This window comes from Podarcis bocagei, assembly GCF_964188305.1.
Source record: "Podarcis bocagei genome assembly, chromosome: 13".
NCBI lineage: Eukaryota > Metazoa > Chordata > Lepidosauria > Squamata > Lacertidae > Podarcis > Podarcis bocagei.
In genome coordinates this window covers 51,573,906-51,593,184 of record NC_138138.1, presented here as the reverse complement: position 1 = coordinate 51,593,184, position 19,279 = coordinate 51,573,906, and the positions used below count along the sequence as shown (strand labels likewise).

The window sequence follows — 19,279 nt, the reverse complement described above, 5'->3', positions numbered from 1 at the left end:
TCACGGCTAAGGAATCCCTGACCTGTTTAAAGATCTCCACTGAAGGAGAGCTGCTGGCTGTAATTGCCTTTGAGTTAACTTTCTGCAAGAAGGAAAGAAAGCCGACGAATGATTCTAATCAATAAAAAAAATATGAACGTTCACCGCTGCGAAAACAGGCGCCGACCGTCTCCCGTTTTTCTAGATTTTCGTGAGAGATTAGAGGAGGAGAGAAGAAGGAGGGGGAAAGAAGAGAGCCCAGTTTTTTGGGGGGAGACAAGCTGTGTTCAAGAGAGCTGGTTTATTAAAGGAGATGGGAGTCACAGTCGCAGGCTTATCGGGGTGAGGATCTGTGAGGGGGCGGGAGGAAGATGGGGAACAGCTGAGAACGTCTGGATGGAATGCTGTTCCCGCTGCCGTCCTGAGTCGTGGGTGGAGGCCCAAGGCCAGAGGCGAAGTGCGCTCTCTCTCTCTCTCTCTCTCTCTCTCTCTCTCTCTCTCTCTCTCTTTCTTTCTCATTCTCTCTCTTCCCCACCAGAAGAGGCAGAGGGGAGGGTGGGAGGGCGCCTACAGGACCGAGGGCTGGAAGACAAAGGTGTGGGGAAAGAGAAACAGGCACCTGCGCAGAGAAAAAAGGGAGGGGAAGAAAGGAGAGAATCTGTGAGCCCAGGTGAGCGCATGTCTGCCTCACGTTATAGCCTCCCCTTCCAGGAGGCAGGTCCAGGTTTCAGGGAGTCTTCAGCTGGAGGGGACATACAGTAGGCCCCCTTTTCCATGGGTGCCCTCCTGCCTGCGGACACCATTTTGTACCCCCTCCCCAGCGCTTCGTTCTGAGGCATTGTGGGAAAATACGCTGCCCCGCTTCCACCAGCGTCCATGATTGCCGCAGGACGGCACGTTGCTTGCATCAGAGGCATCATGTATGCAAGTAGAAATGGGGTGACGAAACAGCCCACCCATCTCTAGAACTCGCCTCCCGTCTGGCGTTCCAGTCGTCCGCCAACTGATAGCGGTCCCCAATTCAAAGGCAGCCATCTTGGGACGTACCTGCCATTTTGCCACTGCCAAAGACCCTCTGATTTTGATTGATCCAGTTTATCTCCCACCCTTCTTTGAAGGAGAGACGGTGCAGCATAACGGATCGAGTAATGGGTTCAAATCTCCACAGCCACAATCATAGCTGTCAACGTTTTCCCTTTTTTAAGGGAAATTCCCTTATTCCGAATAGGATTCCTCACAAGGGAAAAGTTGACAGCTATGGCCACAACGCTCACTGGGTGTGGCCTTGGGCCAGTCACCGTCTCTTTAGCCTGACCTACCTCACAGGGTTGTTGTGGGATGAAGTGGGGAGGAGAAAAACCATGTGCAATACCTCCAGATCCTTGGAAGACTTCGTAAAGGTAAAGGTAAAGGGACCCCTGACCATTAGGTCCAGTCGTGGCCATCTCTGGGGTTGCTCATCTCACTTTATTGGCCAAGGGAGCCGGCGTACAGCTTCTGGGTCATGTGGCCAGCATGACTAAGCCGCTTCTGGCGAACCAGAGCAGCACACGGAAATGCCGTTTATCTTCCCGCCGGAGTGGTGCCTATTTATCTACTTGCACTTTGATGTGCTTTAGAACTGCTAGGTGGGCAGGAGCAGGGACCGAGCAACGGGAGCTCACCCCGTCGCGGGGATTCAAACCACCGACCTTCTGACAACAAACCCTAGGCTCTGTGGTTTAACCCACAGCGCCAACCGCATCCCTTATAATATAAATGTAAATGTAATATAAATGTAATAAATAAAATAAATGAGCTCATGTAGTTACTGCCTCATTCTCCACTCACTACAACCCTGCGAGGTAGCATTCCTGCCTATAGTGGGGATTTGAACCCAGGACACACACACCCACACCCAGCTTGTTGAAATTCAAGTGCTTGGGCCCATTTTGTCATTTCACTGAATCTCTTCTCTCAGCCCATCTGTGGATCAAAGCTTCCACTGTCTTCTTCCTCCTGTCAACACCCTCCCACTCTCCCATCAATCTCCATCTTTCCCATGTCTCCGTTATCTCCATCTGCTTCCTGCCCCCGCACACCCCCTTTCGGGAAACTCACATTAAGGTGCTGGACAGACCATGCCCATGGGGGGATAGGTGCGCGTGGGTCTCACTGGGGCAGAGGGGAAGAGGACCTCTGTGTTGCCGGGGCGATGCCTTTGCTGCCATAGTATTCCACCACCTGTTTGGGGACCTCAGCCAGAACACATTTGGCCAGAGCGTTGGGTGGAGCCTAGACAAGGAAAAAATATATATTTAAAAATGCAGTCAAACCAACAATCTGTGCCTTGCTAGATAGGGCACACAACAGGGGCTGAAGCTCAGAGTTTTCCTGCAAATTTGCTACAGAGAACACAGCAGAGGTTATATTTTCTGAGAATCCGGAAAAATAATCTCTCAAAGGACCCATTGATGGCATTTTACCACTGTCCTGTGGAGAGTGTATTAACTTATGGTCTCCGTGTGTGGTTTTGGGAGCTGCACGGTCAGGGAAAAGGCAATGCTGTCCAGGGTTGTAAAGACTGCGGAGAGAATAATTGGGTGCACTCTTCCCACCTTGGATCAAATCTATGCTTCCAGATGCCATAAGAAAGCTGCAGAGATGGCGCAGGATAGTGCGCACCCCAGAAATGATCTCTTTCAGCTTCTGCCTTCTGGAAGAAGGTACAAGGTTATAAAGACTAGGACTAGCCGCCTGAGAAACAGTTTTTGTCCAAATGCGATTTTGGTTTTAAACGCAGTGTAAGGTAGTCTCTATGGGAGTATATTGTATTTAATTATGGGGTATCAGAGTTTTTAGGGGGTTAACCAGGCTGGGATAGCAGGCTTGTTGGTTTTTTAATGTCTGGTGTAGGTTTATTCAATTTCATTGTTCTGTATGGGACAATAATAAAGATTATCGTATCATATCGTATTGAGAGACACTCCCACTGGGCCCTGACAGGCAGAGGGCATAGCTGAATATTTTCTCTCATCCTCTCTTTTTCGTCTCTTCACCCCCCCACAAGCCAGAAATGAGGGAACATCAGCTAGGTCCGAGTTTCACCCTCTTAAGCTAGACCGAAGGATGTCTTTGTAACCGAATCACCATTTTAAGCCGCCTGAGCAAATCTGCTGCAGCTGTTACTCTTCAACAAATATTTCAAGTGAGTAAATGTCATTTTTTCCTTTTGCAAGGTTCTCTCTGCGATTATTGTTTTAAGGGGGAGAAAGGGGGGAAATAGCAGGAGAATCCGGCCTGCCTTAAAGCATCCTGGATTGTTAAACTGAAAAGCCAAAGACTAGCCTGTCTAAGCTTCTCTTCAAGCTGCAAAGGGATTCACTCTGATTTCTTTTTTTTTTGGGGGGGGGGTTAGGAATTACAAATTTGGTAGATCAGGGAAATGCTGTGAATGTAGTGTATCTTGATTTTGGTAAGGCTGTTGAGAAACCCTCCCATGATTCTGGGAACTTGAAAACGTGACGACGGAAGGGAAATCTCTAATAGATATCATAGAGTCTAGTCCAGGCTTCCTCAAACTTGGCCCTCCAGATGTTTTGAGACTACAGTTCCCATCATCCCTGACCACTGGGCCTGCTAGCTAGGGATCATGGGAGTTGTAGGCCAATGGGAGTCCACAACTGCCCGAGGGAGACTGTTCCACTGTCAAATGGCTTTTACTCTCAGAAAGTTCTTCCTGATGTTTATTCGCAATCTCTTTTCTTGTAACCTGGATCCATTGTTTCTGGTACTACCCTCTGGAGCAGTAGAAAACAAGCTTGCTCCATTTCCCATGTGAAAGCCCTTGAGATATTTGAAGATGGCCATCGTATCTCCTCTCAGTCTCCCCTTCTCCAGGCTAAATAGATATACTCTCCTAGCCTCTATCTGCATCCCAACAAAAGGGGCTCAAAAACTATGTTTGAATGCTGGAGGGGGGAAAGAGAGCAGATGGTCCATGCACAGCCCGAGCAATAGACAGTGGCTGTCACAAGCATCCCATTTGGGAAGGCAAAAATGACCATCTCTCTCTCTCTTGACTGTTTCAGAGTCTGCAAGCGGAAAGCGTTTGCTCGATGGCTCTTGATGGCTGGTGGTTACTAGCCGTTGAGCAGATCCTGCCTGCTTAGCTGGGAGATGAAGGAAACACTTCAGGAGACTCAAGATGTGGACAGCGCCAGAGAGCGGATTTGTTTTTGCAGGCTTTAAGGGTGCTTCAAACCCTGCTGATTTTGGAGGATACAACGCATAGGATTAAACTTTGGAACTCACTTCCGCAGGAGGCGACGACAGCTACCAGCCAGGATGGCTTTATAAGGAAGATTAGGCAAATACACTGAGAGGGTTACTAGCCACAGTGGCTATGCTCTTATAGTGATCAGGTGGGATTACTATGAGGAATTATGAAATATGGAGCAAGCCATTGTGTCAGCGATCACTGCAGATGGTGACAGCAGCCATGAAATTAAAAGATGCCTGCTTCTTGGGACAAAAGCAACGACAAACCTAGACAGCATCTTAAAAAGCAGAGACATCACCTTGCCAACAAAGGTCCGTATAGTGAAAGCTATGGTTTTCCCAGTAGTGATGTATGGAAGTGAGAGCTGGACCATAAAGAAGGCTGGTCGCCGAAGAATGGATGCTTTTGAATTATGGTGCTGGAGGAGACCCTTGAGAGTCCCATGGACTGCAAGAAGATCAAACCTCTCCATTCAGAAGGAAATCAGCCCTGAGTGCTCACTGGAAGGACAGATCGTGAAGCTGAGGCTCCAAGACTTTGGCCACCTCATGAGAAGAGAAGACTCCCTGGAAAAGACCCTGATGATGAGAAAGATGGAGGGCACAAGGAGAAGGGGACGGCAGAGGACAAGATGGTTGGATGGTGTTCTCGAAGCTACCAGCATGAGTTTGACCAAACTGCGGGAGGCAGTGGAAGACAGAAGTGCCTGGCATGCTCTGGTCCATGGGGTCACGAAGAGTCGGACACGACTAAATGACTAAACAACAACAAATTGTGGCAGCAATGAAAGCATTGCGTTGACTGGGGTTTGATTCATTGACAATAATTTCTGATCAATTTCCACAAGCCTCTGCATCTCTGCCCATTTTCTCTACTGTCCATTTTCTTTCCCTCTGCCTGACAGGCACGTATAAGCATTCTGAAACACAGGCCAGTTGCTTCACCGGGCATCCTCAGTACATAAAGATCGTAGGTTACTTTGATGTAGTTTGTTAATTTTTAGATAGATCTTAAGGGCCAGGAAGAGAGTTCACAAGGAGACGGTAAACACTGTCATCCTTCCTCTCCTGTTTACTCTTCTTTATGACCTCCGGGTTTGCTGAATGCATTCCTCCTTTTATTCCTATTTTTTTTTACTCTAAACTACATATGCATGCTCAAGTAGGAAATAGTTTCTTTGTAGTTAAAAGAATTTCTTCTGATCTGACTTTGTCCCACGTGGGTTTTTTTGAAATGCTCAGAGGAAATCTGATTGGTTCTTACGAACACTGTGTAAAAAGTTCTTTTGTGAATAAAACGACCTGGGCCGAGGGGTGGAGAGAGAATTATTATTGGCACCTCCTCCCAGAGTCTTGCTGGTCACTGTGAGAACAGGGTGCTGGCCTCGATGGACCACTGGCCTGATCCAGTAGGCCTTTCTTTGTTCCTGGGACTGGGGCCACACCCAGCAGCTGGGGGTGTGCGCTCAGTAGCTAGTAGTCACTGAAAGCTTCTTTCAAAGCTATCTAGGTTGGTGGCCGTTACTGCCTCTTGTGGCAGCGAGTTCCATAGTCTAACCACACAAAGAAGGACCTCCTTTTATATCTGCGCCCTGAAGTCTCTGGGGAGGCTCCCTCACCTTCTTGAATTCACGGAGCGGCACAAACTGGACGATGTCGCGGACGGCCCGGCCCTCGTCGGACTCCAGCATCCCGCGGTCCCCATTGAGCTCTCGCATGTCAGAGAAGTCGGCGTTGCCAATGCCCACGATGATGATGGAGAGGGGAAGGCGGGAGGCCCGGACTACGGCGTCACACGCCTCGGGCATGTCGCTCACCACGCCGTCCGTCAGAATCAGCAGCACACGGTACTTCTGCGGAGAGGGAGAGGCGACGGGTTGGACCCAGGCCCAAACTTAGCCAGAGCCTCCCCTGGGCTCCTTCCCTCTGCTCCAAATACAGTGGTACCTCAAGTTAAGAACTTAATTCGTTCCGGAGGTCTGTTATTAACCTGAAACTGTTCTTAACCTGAGGTACCACTTTAGCTAATGGGGCCTCCTGCTGCTGCCGCACCGCCGGAGCACAATTTCTGTTCTCATCCTGCAGCAAAGTTCTTAACCCGAGGTACTATTTCTGGGTTAACGGAGTCTGTAACCTGAAGTGTCCATAACCTGAAGTGTCTGTAACCTGAGGTACCACTGTAAAGGTAAAGGTAAAGTATGCCTGGATGGTTAAGTCCAGTCAAAGGTGTCTATGGGGTTGTGGCGCTCATCTCGCTTTCAGGCTGAGGGAGCCGGCATTTGTCCACAGGCAGCTTTCCAGGTCATGTGGCCAGCATGACTAAACCGCCTCTGGCACAACGGGACACCGTGATGGAAACCAGAGCGCACGGAAACGCCGTTTACCTTCCTGCCACAGTGGCACCTATTTATCTACTTGCACTGGCGTGCTTTCGAACTTCTAGGTTGGAAGGAGCTGGGACAGAGCAACAGGAGCTCAATCTGTCGCGGGGATTCGAACCGCCAACCTTCCGATCGGCAAGCCCAAGAGGCTCAGTGGTTTAGACCACAGCGCCACCCGCAACCAATGCCCCGCCCCCCGGCGCATATTCATGTACCGTTGGCAGCCCTGTTTTCTCCTCCTCAGCTGCAGGAGCCGCCACCTTGTTGATGATGGGGGCGACGTTGGTTGGGCCATAGAGCTGGATCTGGGGCAGGCAGCGTTTGTAGGCCTCAATCACGCCGGCGATCCCTGTGGGGGACGAATGGACAGGAAATGAAGGAGCTCAGGTGACAGAAATGCTTCTATACTACGAATGTGAGAACAGCCTGCTGGGTCAAGTCAATGCCCACCTAGTCCAGAATCCTGTTCTCAAACAGTGGTACCTGGGGGCTGAGTACTTAATTCATTCTGGAGGTCCGTACTTAACCTGAAACTGTTCTTAACCTGGAGCACCACTTTAGCTAATGGGGCCTCCTGCTGCTGCTGAAGCCCGATTTCTGTTCTCATCCTGAAGCAAAGTTCTTAACCTGAAGCACTATTTCTGGGTTAGCGGAGTCTGTAACCTGAAGCGCATGTAACCTGAGGTACCACTGTAGTGGCCAAACAGTGTTCAAAATTAACCAGGCACCAGGCGCATTATGCGTTTGGCGCAGGTCCCAGGCCCTCCAAGTGTCCCTATTTTCCAAGGACAGTCTGAATTTACAGAAGCCGTCCTGGTTTCTGATCTGATCCCGGAATGTCCCGCTTTTCATTATGACGTCCCTATTTTCACTGGAGAAAATTATAGGCAGTTATCTGACCCCGAGCCAAGGAGATATGTAACTATACAACCTTTAGAAGACATCTGAAGGCAGCTCTGTAGAGGGAAATTTCTTTTAATGTTTAATTATGTTTTTTATATACGTTGGAAGCCGCCCACAGTGGCTGGGGCAACCATGTCAGATCATGGGCGGGCATCAGGTTGGAAAAGGATGGCCTATCCTCGCCCAAGTCTTTGCAACAGAGGCTCCGTACACATGCTATGTTTAAAAGACTCCCCACAAAGGACCTGGGAACATCCCTGTTTTATTTCTTAAGGCCTCTAGAGCTTTCTTCCTCTCCAGTGTCAATCCATTCCTTCACACACCCCGATCCCTCAAAAGCCCCACGGTTTTCAATCTCAACCTCTGCCCTAATATATCCCCCTGTTGAGAAAGGCTATAGATCATCTGCCTTTCCAAAACGCATCTGAGCTTCGTACTTTCACATTCCGGGTTGTCCGGCTCAAAGTTGATGGCGAAATCGTGAGACACCTAGGAAAAGACAAAGAAGGAGAAAAAGGTCAACGAGCAAGAACAGAAGAAGATGAATGACTCACCGCCAGCCCCGTCTAATCTGATCCCAGAATCCCCCGGGGTTTACCTCAAAGTCTGGAGGAATCCGTGCGCCGAAGCCAAACGCCGGGAACTGCTTGTCGCTGGAAGAGAAAAATCTGGGTCACTGAGGAACGAGTGGCACGCCTTCCTGCCCGCGTGCAGAGCGCAAACGGTACCTGTCATAGTCCTGGCAGATCTCGCCCACAGAGGATAAGGTCTTCAGGTATTCGTTGGGCTCCTTGGGGTTGATGAAGTGCAGGGAGTGTTCGCTGCGCGGGTCTCCGTTGGAGGCTGTGAAGTCGATGGCCACCTGGGCGAGCGAGAAAGCAGAGCGGGGGGCACCGGGGTTACAGTGTCCTCTTGACAAAATCCGGGGTCGCACCCCCGTTTTGCCAACGAGCTCGCCGGGGGAGGTTTGAGACGGCCGCTCCTTAACCTGCACTTCCCCTCATGTTACTTGATCAGAGAACAGCGCCCCAAAATCAGGAGAAGTGCAAAGAGTGCAACGTTGTCGATTTGTGCAGCTCGGCTGCCGTGCAAACGGACACACAGACCCTGCGCTCTGGTGAACATTGTGCACCAGGATACACACACTGCACACTCATTGAATGTAACTTGTGAAGGAACGCGCCTTACACCAAGGTAAGGACACCCTGAGGTGACCATGGGAGAGGTTTCTCTCCAGCTAACTATCTGTCAGGTCTTCAGGTACCCAAATACAGACGGTCTTTTACCCTCGCCAGATTCAACGTTCTCCCTTCTGCCTTACTTCAGGGCAGATTTGAGGGTAAACCATATACAGCACGGGTCTGCTCTTGTGGCTCGATGGAAGTTGAAACTGCTTCACATGTACTATTACGTTGTCGTCTTTATGAGGATATACGTTTGACTTTTATTACACCTGTTTTGCAAAAGTCCAGGAAAGAATCGGAACACCATAGTTTAAAACTACTGCTAGAGAACAAGAATCCCAAGACTACATTAAATGTAGCCAAATTCTGTGCGTCTGCAATTAATCGCAGGAAGCAAGTGGTATCCCATAATGACCAAACCCCTAAATGTTAATTATAGGGGGCACGCTAATAATTAATTTTAATTTTTTATATTTAAATCCTTGTTATATTCAAATTGTCCTCTGTATTTCTGATTATTTTTTTTTAATGATCTGTGATATTGTGTGTGTTGATGCTGGTCTGTGACCGTATTAATAAATTCATTCATTCATTCACCCTGAGGTGTCCTCCCCCTCTTGGCCCTCCTGAGGTCTTCTGCCCATCTTATTATCTTTTTCTTTTCTTTTTTTTAACACTATAAACACATTTATATACATGTGATTATAGTGTTAAAAATAAAAGACAGCATCTTAAAAAGCAGAGACATCACCTTGCCAACAAAGGTCCGTATAGTTCAAGCTCTGGTTTTCCCAGTAGTGATGTCTGGAAGTGAGAGCTGGACCATAAAGAAGGCTGATCGCCGAAGAATTGATGCTTTTGAATTCTGGTGCTGGAGGAGACTCTGGAGAGTCCCATGGACTGCAAGAAGATCAAACCTCTCCATTCTTAAGGAAATCAGCCCTGAGTGCTCCCTGGAAGGACAGATCCTGAAGCTGAGGCTCCAAGACTTTGGCCTCCTCATGAGAAGAGAAGACTCCCTGGAAAAGACCCTGATGCTGGGAAAGACTGAGGGCACAAGGAGAAGGGGACGACAGAGGACGAGATGGCGGGACAGTGTTCTCGAAGCTACAAATATGAATCTGACCAAACTGCGGGAGGCAGTGGAAGACAGGAGGGCCTGGCGTGCTCTGGTCCAGGGGGTCACAAAGAGGCGGACACGACTAAACAACAACAACAACAATATACATGTTTTCCAAAATGCAAACTAAAAAAAGAGAAAAGAAATAAGAATACTTTTCATAAACAATAATATTACCAAAGTCATAATTCTCTTTTTCTTACCGTGAAGGAAATTTGTAAACCACCCATGATGTAATCCAGGAAGGTGTGAACTTTCTCCATCTGCAAAGGTAAAAGGGGGAAAGGAATACTGACAGCCATTTTCAAATTCCCCCAGCCTCATTTCTGGTGGCTCCCCACTCACACCCCTGAGGTTTGGTCAGCCTTCCCTAGGGACTCAGTGTGGCAGATCCCGCCCTGTGGAACTCCCTGCCAGTAGAAGTTTTGCAGAAACTATCCTTGCCTTCTTTCAGGCATCTTCTGAAAAATATATTCTTTAGATGGGAGTGATGGAACCCCAAAGGTCCAGCTCCCTTGCCCTGCCGGATGAAGCAATCCCCGGTTCTGCATTGAGGCTCCAGCAGCCGCCTACCCAAACAATAACCAGCAACTTGACTGATCTGTTCCTGAAAATAGTTTTAGGAAGAGAGCAAGGTTTGCAATCACTGAGGTTCTCAAAAGCATCACCAAAGGCTTTAATCGCTTTGCACTAATTAAGCACTTCCCAGCTTAAGAACTTCAAAGGCAATTGCCTGGTTTTGGGGGGGTTGTTTTCGAATGCTCAATATTCCCTAGACCACATCTTCTGCGTGCAAAAATTGGTTGAGTGGAGGCGACCAAGAGTGGGTCCGACGGTCAAGAACAGGGGTTAGCAAACTTTTTCAGCAGGGGGCCAGTCCACTGTCCCTCAGACCTTGGGGGGCGGGCTGGACTATATTTTTTGGGGGGGAATGAACAAATTCCTATGCCCCACAAATAACCCAGAGATACATTTAAATAAAAGGACACATTCTACTCATGTAAAAACACGCTGATTCCCAGACCGTCCGCAGGCCGGATTGAGAAGGCGATTGGGCTGGATCCAGCCCCCGGGCCTTAGTTTGCCTACCCATGGTCAAGAAGGTGGTTTCTATGTTAAATTGTGTTATTAGTGTTCTTGTGGTTTTTGTTGTATGTGTTTTTTGTGGTGGTTGTTTGTATTGAAAAAATGATTAAATAATTTTTTTAAAAAAAAACGGTGGTTTCTTCATGTCTTGTAGAAGAAAGTGAGGGACAGATGGCAGCCGCCCACCTGGAAAGGGAGCTCATCTAGGAGAAGGAAAACTCTGATCCGAAACCTCCACTGTCTTGTGGGATATCTATGGATGAAAGGGCTAAGGAGTTAACCCTACTCAGATCCGGAATGGAGTCCCTAAGGGGGTTGGATGGCGCCTTGTACGCCTCCTTCCGGCAACTCCTGCAGCCAGTGGCGTAGCGTGGGGGGTGCAGGGGGGCCGGCCGCACCGGGCGCAACATCTGGGGGTTAGGGTTAGGGGCGCAAATCCACGGGTTGGGGGCGCAAATCCATGGGTTAGGGGGCGCAAATTACTTGCCTTGCCCCGGGTGCTGACAACCCACGCTACGCCACTGCCTGCAGCCAAGCTGGTACCAAACATCTTGCTCTGCTTTCTTTTGGACCACATCAGCCAGGCTGCAGCCTGGGACCTCCAGACACACTGACCAGGCTTCCGCCCCGAGGAGGTCACTTTGGTGTTGCAACACAGCAGCTTGACTTCACCCCCAGAGGCGCACTCCATTGTCTCTGGGGACAGACAGACGCCTAGATTGTCTGTGCGACACGATCATGACGACCTCCGGACTGCCGACTTACCTTGCACTGAGCGAGGACGATATACCCGGAGTTCTTGTAGTGCTTTTTCTTTTCTTGATATTTATGGTTAATACATTCCCATTTCACCTGCCGGGAGAGAAGGAGACAGGGCTATCTGAGCACCGCGTGACATCTGAAGGCAGCCCTCTTTAGGGAAGCTTTGAATGTTTAACAGACTACTGTATTTTAATACTTTGTTGGAAGCAGCCCAGAGTGGCCGGGGAAACCCAGCCAGATGGGTGGGGTATAAATAATAAATTATTATTAATTATTATTATTATTATTATTATTATTATTATTATTACACAAGACCACCAGAGTCAAAGGAGAGCTTTGCTGGATCCGTCCAGGGGCTCACAGAGGCCACTGCTCTGCTCCTCGAGCTGGCGAAGCAGGCAGAATATAATAATAATAATAACAACAATAATAATTTTTTATTTATACCCCGCCCATCTGGCTGAGTCTCCCCAGCCACTCTGGGCGGCTCCCAATCAAATGTAGAATAATGTAGAATAATGCATGAATCCTGCCCACAGCCATTCCCGGGTGGGCTCGAACCACCAGCCTTCTGGTTAACAGCCAGACACATTGACCCATTGTGCCAAAGGAGGGAACAGATGCTTCCGGCAAACTCCCAAACCGGGCACCTGGGCCAGAGCGGGGCAGAAGGTCGGCAGTTCGAATCCCCGCGACGGGGTGAGCTCCCGTTGCTCAGTCTCTGCTCCTGCCAACCTAGCGCTTCAAAAGCACGTCAAAGTGCAAGTAGATAAATAGGTACCACTCCAGCGGGAAGGTAAATGGCGTTTCCGTGCGCTGCTCTGGTTCGCCAGAAGTGGCTCAGTCGTGCTGGCCACATGACCCGGAAGCTGTACGCCGGCTACCTCAGCCAATAAAGCGAGATGAGCGCCACAACCTCAGAGTCGTCTGCGACTGGACCTAATGGTCAGCGGTCCCTTTACCTTTACATTTTATCCCAGCTATATAGAAGGCAGGTGTTTGGGCACATACGGTACGTGCCAAACAGTCTCTTTCCTCCGAACCACAGTTTTGATCAACCTCTGTTGCGTCCCTTTGCATCATTCCCTCCCCGCAAAAATGCACCCTTTCCAGGATTATTGGGGGCAAGAAGAAAAGGACTGGGAAGATTCCTGCAGACAAAGATTCCTGGATTCTGGCATTCGCCAGTACAGGTGTTAGACTACAAGGATGAAATCCAGAGTTGGCTGGCCTTCTTGGGAGGGGGACCCATTCAGCCACAGCTCACCTGCCGCATATCAGCAGTGGGCGTGCCCCAAAGTGGGCGTGGCCTCCCTCTCACACAGGACACGCCCCTCCCATAACTAAGGGGCCGTCACTGAATTCCGTTTTTACGCAAGGCCTGCCTGTCCTCGTTCTTCTCCGCTTTCCTCGCTGCCCCACACCCCTGGGCATCCCGGCTGACCATTCAAACTACCTCATCCCCTGAGGAAGCCTGAAGCATCTCCTGGAAAGTGGTGCTGAACTCGCCGATGTAGTCATGCTTTCCGCTGGAGTCGTGGTCATAGATGATGCACTAGGAGGAGAAAGCAGGTGAGAGGATGAGAATAGGAACCAGGCCTGGGGATACCTGCTCCTGGGGTTTGTCTGCCCCCACAAAAAAATTAAAAAATTAAAAAATGCAACAAACAAGTTCAAGTCCCATCAGTATTGTGGGAAATCCCGATGTGAGACCCAGAATGATTGAAATTGTCTGTTCTAATTGCCTGTGGCTTCTAATCCCAGAAGAAAAGGTTTCCGCAATACAGTTGTACCTCGGGTTACAGACGCTTCAGGTTACAGACTCTGCTAACCCAGAAATAGTACCTCAGGTTAAGAACTTTGCTTCAGGATGAGAACAGAAATCGTGTGGCGGCAGCGGGAGGCCCCATTAGCTAAAGTGGTGCTTCAGGTTAAGAACAGTTTCAGGTTAAGAACGGACCTCCGGAACGAATTAAGTTCTTAAGCCGAGGTACCACTGTACTGACAGAATGCGAACATGTTAATTAAATTTCAATTTTAATTGAATGCTCTTTGCTCAGCCAAGTTTATGCAAACGTTCCTAAGCATATGGACTTAAGTGCAACGGGTTCTAATCCCCTGGGGAAGTGTGCTTAAGATGGAAGAAGAAGAAGAAGAAGAAGAAGAAGAAGAAGAAGAAGAGGAAGAAGAATTTTATTTATACCTGTCCCAACACCTGAAATCATGAATGCGACACACAGAAACATGCACACACAGAGAAAGTCGGGCCATTATTTATTATTATTATAACAACTTATTATTATTTATTAAATTTATATGCTTCACTTCATCAAAATATCCCAGGGTGGTATACAACGCCATGCCACCTTATAGCCTAGGCTTGCCATAAATCAGGAAAACTCCTGACAAGTCCTGGTTTTCGGGCATAAAACTGGAGGAATTGGCAAAATGTCAGGGGAAACCCAAATGCATGGTTTCCCAAAAAAAGCTCAACAGGTGTCAGGAATTTTACTTTTTGAAATATGCCACCCCTATTACATCCCTATATATATGTAATAAAAATAAAAATAACATTAGTTTTACCCTGGGTGTCTGGGTCCCAATGTGCCCCTCTTTCCCCGTAGGTCCTTGACCCCCTGCCCTAACCCCCGCCCCCACCCCTTTGACTCACCCGGATGCTTTTCCCCGGATCGCAGCTGCACAGGGACTGCAGGGAGACACGGAAAGGTTGCCATCGGGGACTCAGGTTGTTCTTCACCACCTGGTGCATGATGGGAAGGGAAATGCACAAAAATAGATCCACAAACTGAAACCAAAGATGTTCCCGCCCTCCTGTCACCCACATTGCACAACTTCCTCTCCCCAAAATGGATCTCTACTCTCCTGTCCAGGCCAGCATAAAGCGACGGGGACTTGTTGGTGGCTGCACCGAAATTCCAGGATACCCTTCACAGAGAGTTCTGTCGAGCTAGCCTTGCCAGGATGTTTTGGTTTGGACCTTGAGACTCTTATCTTACATGAAGCAGCTTGTTTAAGCACTGGATCTGCCGCCTTCTCATCTTGCTGAGTGATTGTCATGAACATTTTGAGCGTACCAAATTGCTTCTAGTTCTTATTGTTGTACACCGTATCTGCAAAACTGGCACTATTACGAGCCCCCCAAATACCATATTTATTTACTCAAATGTAATGCACACCTTTTTTTTTTTTGGCCAAATTGCAATGCATAAATTAAGGTGTACATTAGATTCGATGCCACATTTGCGTTCGCCAGCAAATACTTTTTTGGTTTCAAGGTTCTGAAAATTGAGACGTGCATTAGATGCAATGGCGCCTTAGACTCGAGTAAATAAGGTGCTTGTTCTGCAGTTGCAAGAAATCAACCTTTGCGTGTGCTGGAATGAGCACCATGGAACGCAATGCTTTTTGATATCAAGCAGGAGCCTTAACTGTATTTTTTAGAAACATTTTTGCCTAGGCAAGCCTAACCAGACACATAGATGTTAAGTTTCAATCCCTTTTGGTTGTTCATTTATTTTGTATACTGCCCTTTACCCGTAGATCTCAGAGCTGTTTGCAGCATTAAAAAAAATTAAAATTAAAACACCGTTTGCTGCTCATTTTAAATTATCTCTCTATGTGCTGTTAACTGTTTTTGATCGAAACCTTTAATATTTCTTGTAAACTGCTTAAGAGGTTTGTGTACAATCAAGAGGCACATGGATTTTGTTAAGTAAAAGAAAATAAATGCTTGGGTGAAAATCCTTGTGGGGAAACCGTGGAACAAACTGAGATAATATACCATATTTCCCGCTCTTTAAGACGCACCAGACCACAAGACGCGCCTAGTTTTTGGAGGAGGAAAACAAGAAAAAAAATATTCTGAATCTCAGAAGCCAGAACAGCAGGAGGGATTGCTGCGCAGTGAAAGCAGCAATCCCTCTTGCTGTTCTGGCTTCTGGGATAGCTGCGCAGCCTGAATTCGCTCCATAAGACGCACACACATTTCCCCTTACTTTTTAGGAGGGGAAAAGTGAGTCTTATAGAGCAAAAAATACGGTGAACCAGCACCACCAGTAACAACAACCTTAGCCGTGTTGCTGCTGCTGCTATTGTTTTGCAAATGTTTGCCAACTTACTTAAGAAGGCTGCTATCAGTCAGGGTAAACTACACTGAACTAGATGGACCAAAAGGGTCTGGTTTAGGGTGGGGCAACTTCCTATGTCCCTAATCTTATATATTCCTATACTTAAAAGGGGAAGGAGGCAAAGCTATGTGTGGATCAGCTCAGTGGCTGTGTCTCCACGGCAGATTGGATGGGAACATAAATTGTGATTCAGAGGTTGTCTGGCAGCTGCCGTCTTTGGCAAAGATTCTGTTTATGCCAACGCAACTGGTTAATATGGATTCATTAGCCTTCAATGGTTTGACCACCCAAACATCCAAACATCTTTTCCCGCTGCCTGAAAGCATCTCCTCCTCATGGGCCTATCACACACACCCTGCCTTCGAGTCATCCTTCTCCACCTCCCTCCCTCAGCAATCTTCACGGAGCTCTGGCCCAATGGATGCCAGTGGCTTGAATTAATTAATTTTATAATGAATGATTTTAGAGTGTTGTTTGTGCTGTACTTTTGTACTGTTTTATTGTTGTTAGCTGCCCTGAGCCCGGCTTCGGCTGGGGAGGGCGGGATATAAATAAAATTTATTATTATTATTATTATTATTATTATTATTATTATTATTATTATTATCATGTGCAATTTCATCTTCCCAGCCCATGGATGAATCGGAAGATGATGATTGCAGTATTATAGAGTTGACATACATCCAGATATTTTTGGATTGTCCAGGATTCAAGTGGTGGAATTGGGGGGGGGGGTTGGTTCAAATATATCGGGTTTTTTGCCAACAGAACCAGGAAGTGCCTTTTGGGGAGTTATTAAAAAAACGAAGCTCAACAACTTCTTTGTGTTCAGATTTCTACTTCTTGAAATACACACACACACACACACACACACACACACACACACACACACACACACACACGGTAAAGGTAAAGGACCCCTGGACGGTTAAGTCCAGTCAAAGGCGACTATGGGTTTGTGGCGCTCATCTCACTTTCAGACCGAGGGGTCCAGCATTTGTCCACAGACAGTTTTCCGGGTCATGTAGCCAGCAGGACTAAACTGCTACTGGTGCATGGAGGACCTTGATGAGTGCCAGAGTGCATGGAAACGCCGTTTACCTTCCCGCCACAGTGGTACCTATTTATCTACTTGCACTGGCATGCTTTCGAACTGCTAGGCTGGCAGGAGCTGGGGCAGAGCAATGGGAGCTCACCCTGTCGTGGGGATTCGAACTGCCAGCCTTCAGATCGGCAAGCCCAAGAGGTTCAGTGGCTTAGACTATAGCACCACCCGCGTCCCTATATATATAAACACACACACCCCGTGCCTTTTCCCCTGACAGGAACTCAAGGCAGCTTAAAGATAAAACAAGAACAGCTAAAGATATGGGGGGGGATTAAAAAATGATTAAGCATTAATAGAATTAAAACTGCATATACAGCACAGAACCAGCCCCCTCATTAAAAGCAGCCAGTTCCTAAAACTCCCCCTTAGTCCTCTGCCGCTAAGCACGCCATGCAGCCCATAATAGCTCACCTCTGTCCTCCAGACCAGGTGTTCTTTCTCGTTGCTGTTGACCTTATAGATCTCCAGGAAAGGATCGGATTTGCTGAAGAAATCCTACAAGGATCAGGGAGAGGGTTCAGTTGTCTGAATGCTATGGGGCAGGGCAGAGCTGAGGTTCGGCTAGGGATGGGGGGCTTAATCAGTCAATTTCTGTTTCTATCAGCTTCTCATTTTCCCAGTCTTACATTCATTTCTCCAGATTTCCACATCAGCTTTCTTTCTTTCTTTTTGAAGTCTTTATTAAAAATTTTTTTTGAAAGTACAAACGAAAAATGAAATGAAGGAAAGCGGATATAGAGGCTGAGTCATTAACATAACCAGCTTAAGACAGCTCAGTAACGAGGCATACTGATAATCTTAACTATTTCTTTCTCCTTTATGTTTTCTTTACAGTTTCAAGAATTAGCTCAAAAGATCCATGGTCTAGCATACATCAAGGGCGGCAGGCAATATCCTTTATGCTTATTTAAATCAGTAAACACATCAGTTCAGTTTGTGATTTTTTAAAAAGTGTCCTCGCGAACATTCATCAGGATTTTAGTGTGACTTTATGCAAATATACCTAACAGACGACCAAATCTCCCCCTTTCTCCACTTCCATATCTAGAAATGTATGATTGATGAGATAATCCTGTCTATTGGACCAACCCCAAACATCTCAAAAATGTCACCAGTTTTTGGGTTCCACAGAGCTCTGCTCTGTGTGATCTGCCTTATAGCTCCAGTCAGCCATTTCAGCTCAGCGGTGATTTCAGCTTGTGGAAGCTAGCCAGGGCTGCATACCTAGCCTAGCATCCCATCCTCGTCGCCAGTGAAGTCTAGGCGGGTTCCCACGAGGCAAGACACAGTGATAACAGCAAGAACCTTTATTGAACTACATACTGGGAAACAGAGGCAAAGCAACTGCCTATATACATTCCTGAAAACCTGGGCCACTCCCACTCCCAACGGGACTGGCTGTCTAAACTTCCACACTGCGAATCATAACAATCACAAGTTGAAGGGCCAATGGCAGAGGCCCAAATCCTGAAATGTTCTGCGATTGGACGTCATGTATCCAATCAGAACACGGGAGCTCAGAATCTTTAGTCCAGACTCAAGCTCAGGCAAACACAGACCACTGAATACATTCCTCAAAGCGAAGAAGAGTTCTGTGGAACTCGAAAAACCACTTTTCCCCCCCTGCAAGGCTGGCACTTTGCTTTTTACCTACCTTGTCGTCTAGCTCCTGCCCATGAAATTCCAGTTGCACAAACTCGTTGGTTCTGGAGACCTCCTCTGCTTCAATCTGCGGCGATACAAGTCCCAGGTGGATAAACATCTCAAAGCCTTCATTCTGTTTTCTTGAACACAGGCCTTCTGACTACCATAAAACAAACTTGCAGCGTGCCAAATGCCCCCCCCCCAAAAAAAACCCCTGGCACTTGCCCTGTTCCCCCTCCCCATAGACTGTGCTTAAATATAGGAGAGTCGCCGTATACCCATGTTCAGAACTCAGCGACTGACCTTTAATCGGTCATTATCTCTCAGCTAACCCACCTTGCAGGGGTGTTGTAAAGGAGGGAAATGAGGGGGCGGAGCCATGATCTCCTTGGGGAAAGGCAGGCTATCAGCGTAATGCAAAACAAACAAGCACACCATGAGCAGGCTAGCTTGGCTCTGGAAATCAGAGCAGGTGATTCCAGAAGCCTCGTGTAAGTAAGCCAAACTGCAGAGGTGGGTGGAAATTGAAGTTATGGCCAGGCAGCCAGGGCAAAAACTCCTTCGGACTTCAAGGCACCAGAGTCACCCAACTCATTTATATTCCTATATTCCATTCCTGCCCATATTGACAAACGACAGCTGAATTAATGTGCACGCCACTTAATGCCAAGACAGGTGAACAGTTTAAAAACCAATCTGACAAG

The 19,279-nt window shown here is 47.7% G+C and overlaps 1 protein-coding gene across 1 annotated transcript in view; it reads right to left on the bottom strand.

Moving 5' to 3' along the window:
- Window positions 1-261: 261 nt before the first annotated feature.
- Window positions 262-19,279, bottom strand: part of CPNE6 (copine 6) — a 34,313-nt gene continuing 15,295 nt past the window's right edge. Inside the window, exons 5-17 of the mRNA XM_081167897.1 lie at window positions 18,586-18,660; window positions 17,343-17,426; window positions 14,347-14,436; window positions 13,132-13,230; window positions 11,679-11,765; window positions 10,031-10,090; window positions 8,252-8,385; window positions 8,122-8,176; window positions 7,961-8,012; window positions 6,836-6,969; window positions 5,859-6,092; window positions 2,080-2,253; window positions 262-598 (exon numbers count right to left, since the gene is read on the bottom strand). Of these exons, the coding sequence (XP_081024023.1) occupies window positions 2,131-2,253; window positions 5,859-6,092; window positions 6,836-6,969; window positions 7,961-8,012; window positions 8,122-8,176; window positions 8,252-8,385; window positions 10,031-10,090; window positions 11,679-11,765; window positions 13,132-13,230; window positions 14,347-14,436; window positions 17,343-17,426; window positions 18,586-18,660 (1,227 nt within the window). The 3' untranslated portion in view covers window positions 262-598; window positions 2,080-2,130. The remainder of the gene's footprint in view (window positions 599-2,079; window positions 2,254-5,858; window positions 6,093-6,835; window positions 6,970-7,960; window positions 8,013-8,121; window positions 8,177-8,251; window positions 8,386-10,030; window positions 10,091-11,678; window positions 11,766-13,131; window positions 13,231-14,346; window positions 14,437-17,342; window positions 17,427-18,585; window positions 18,661-19,279) is intronic.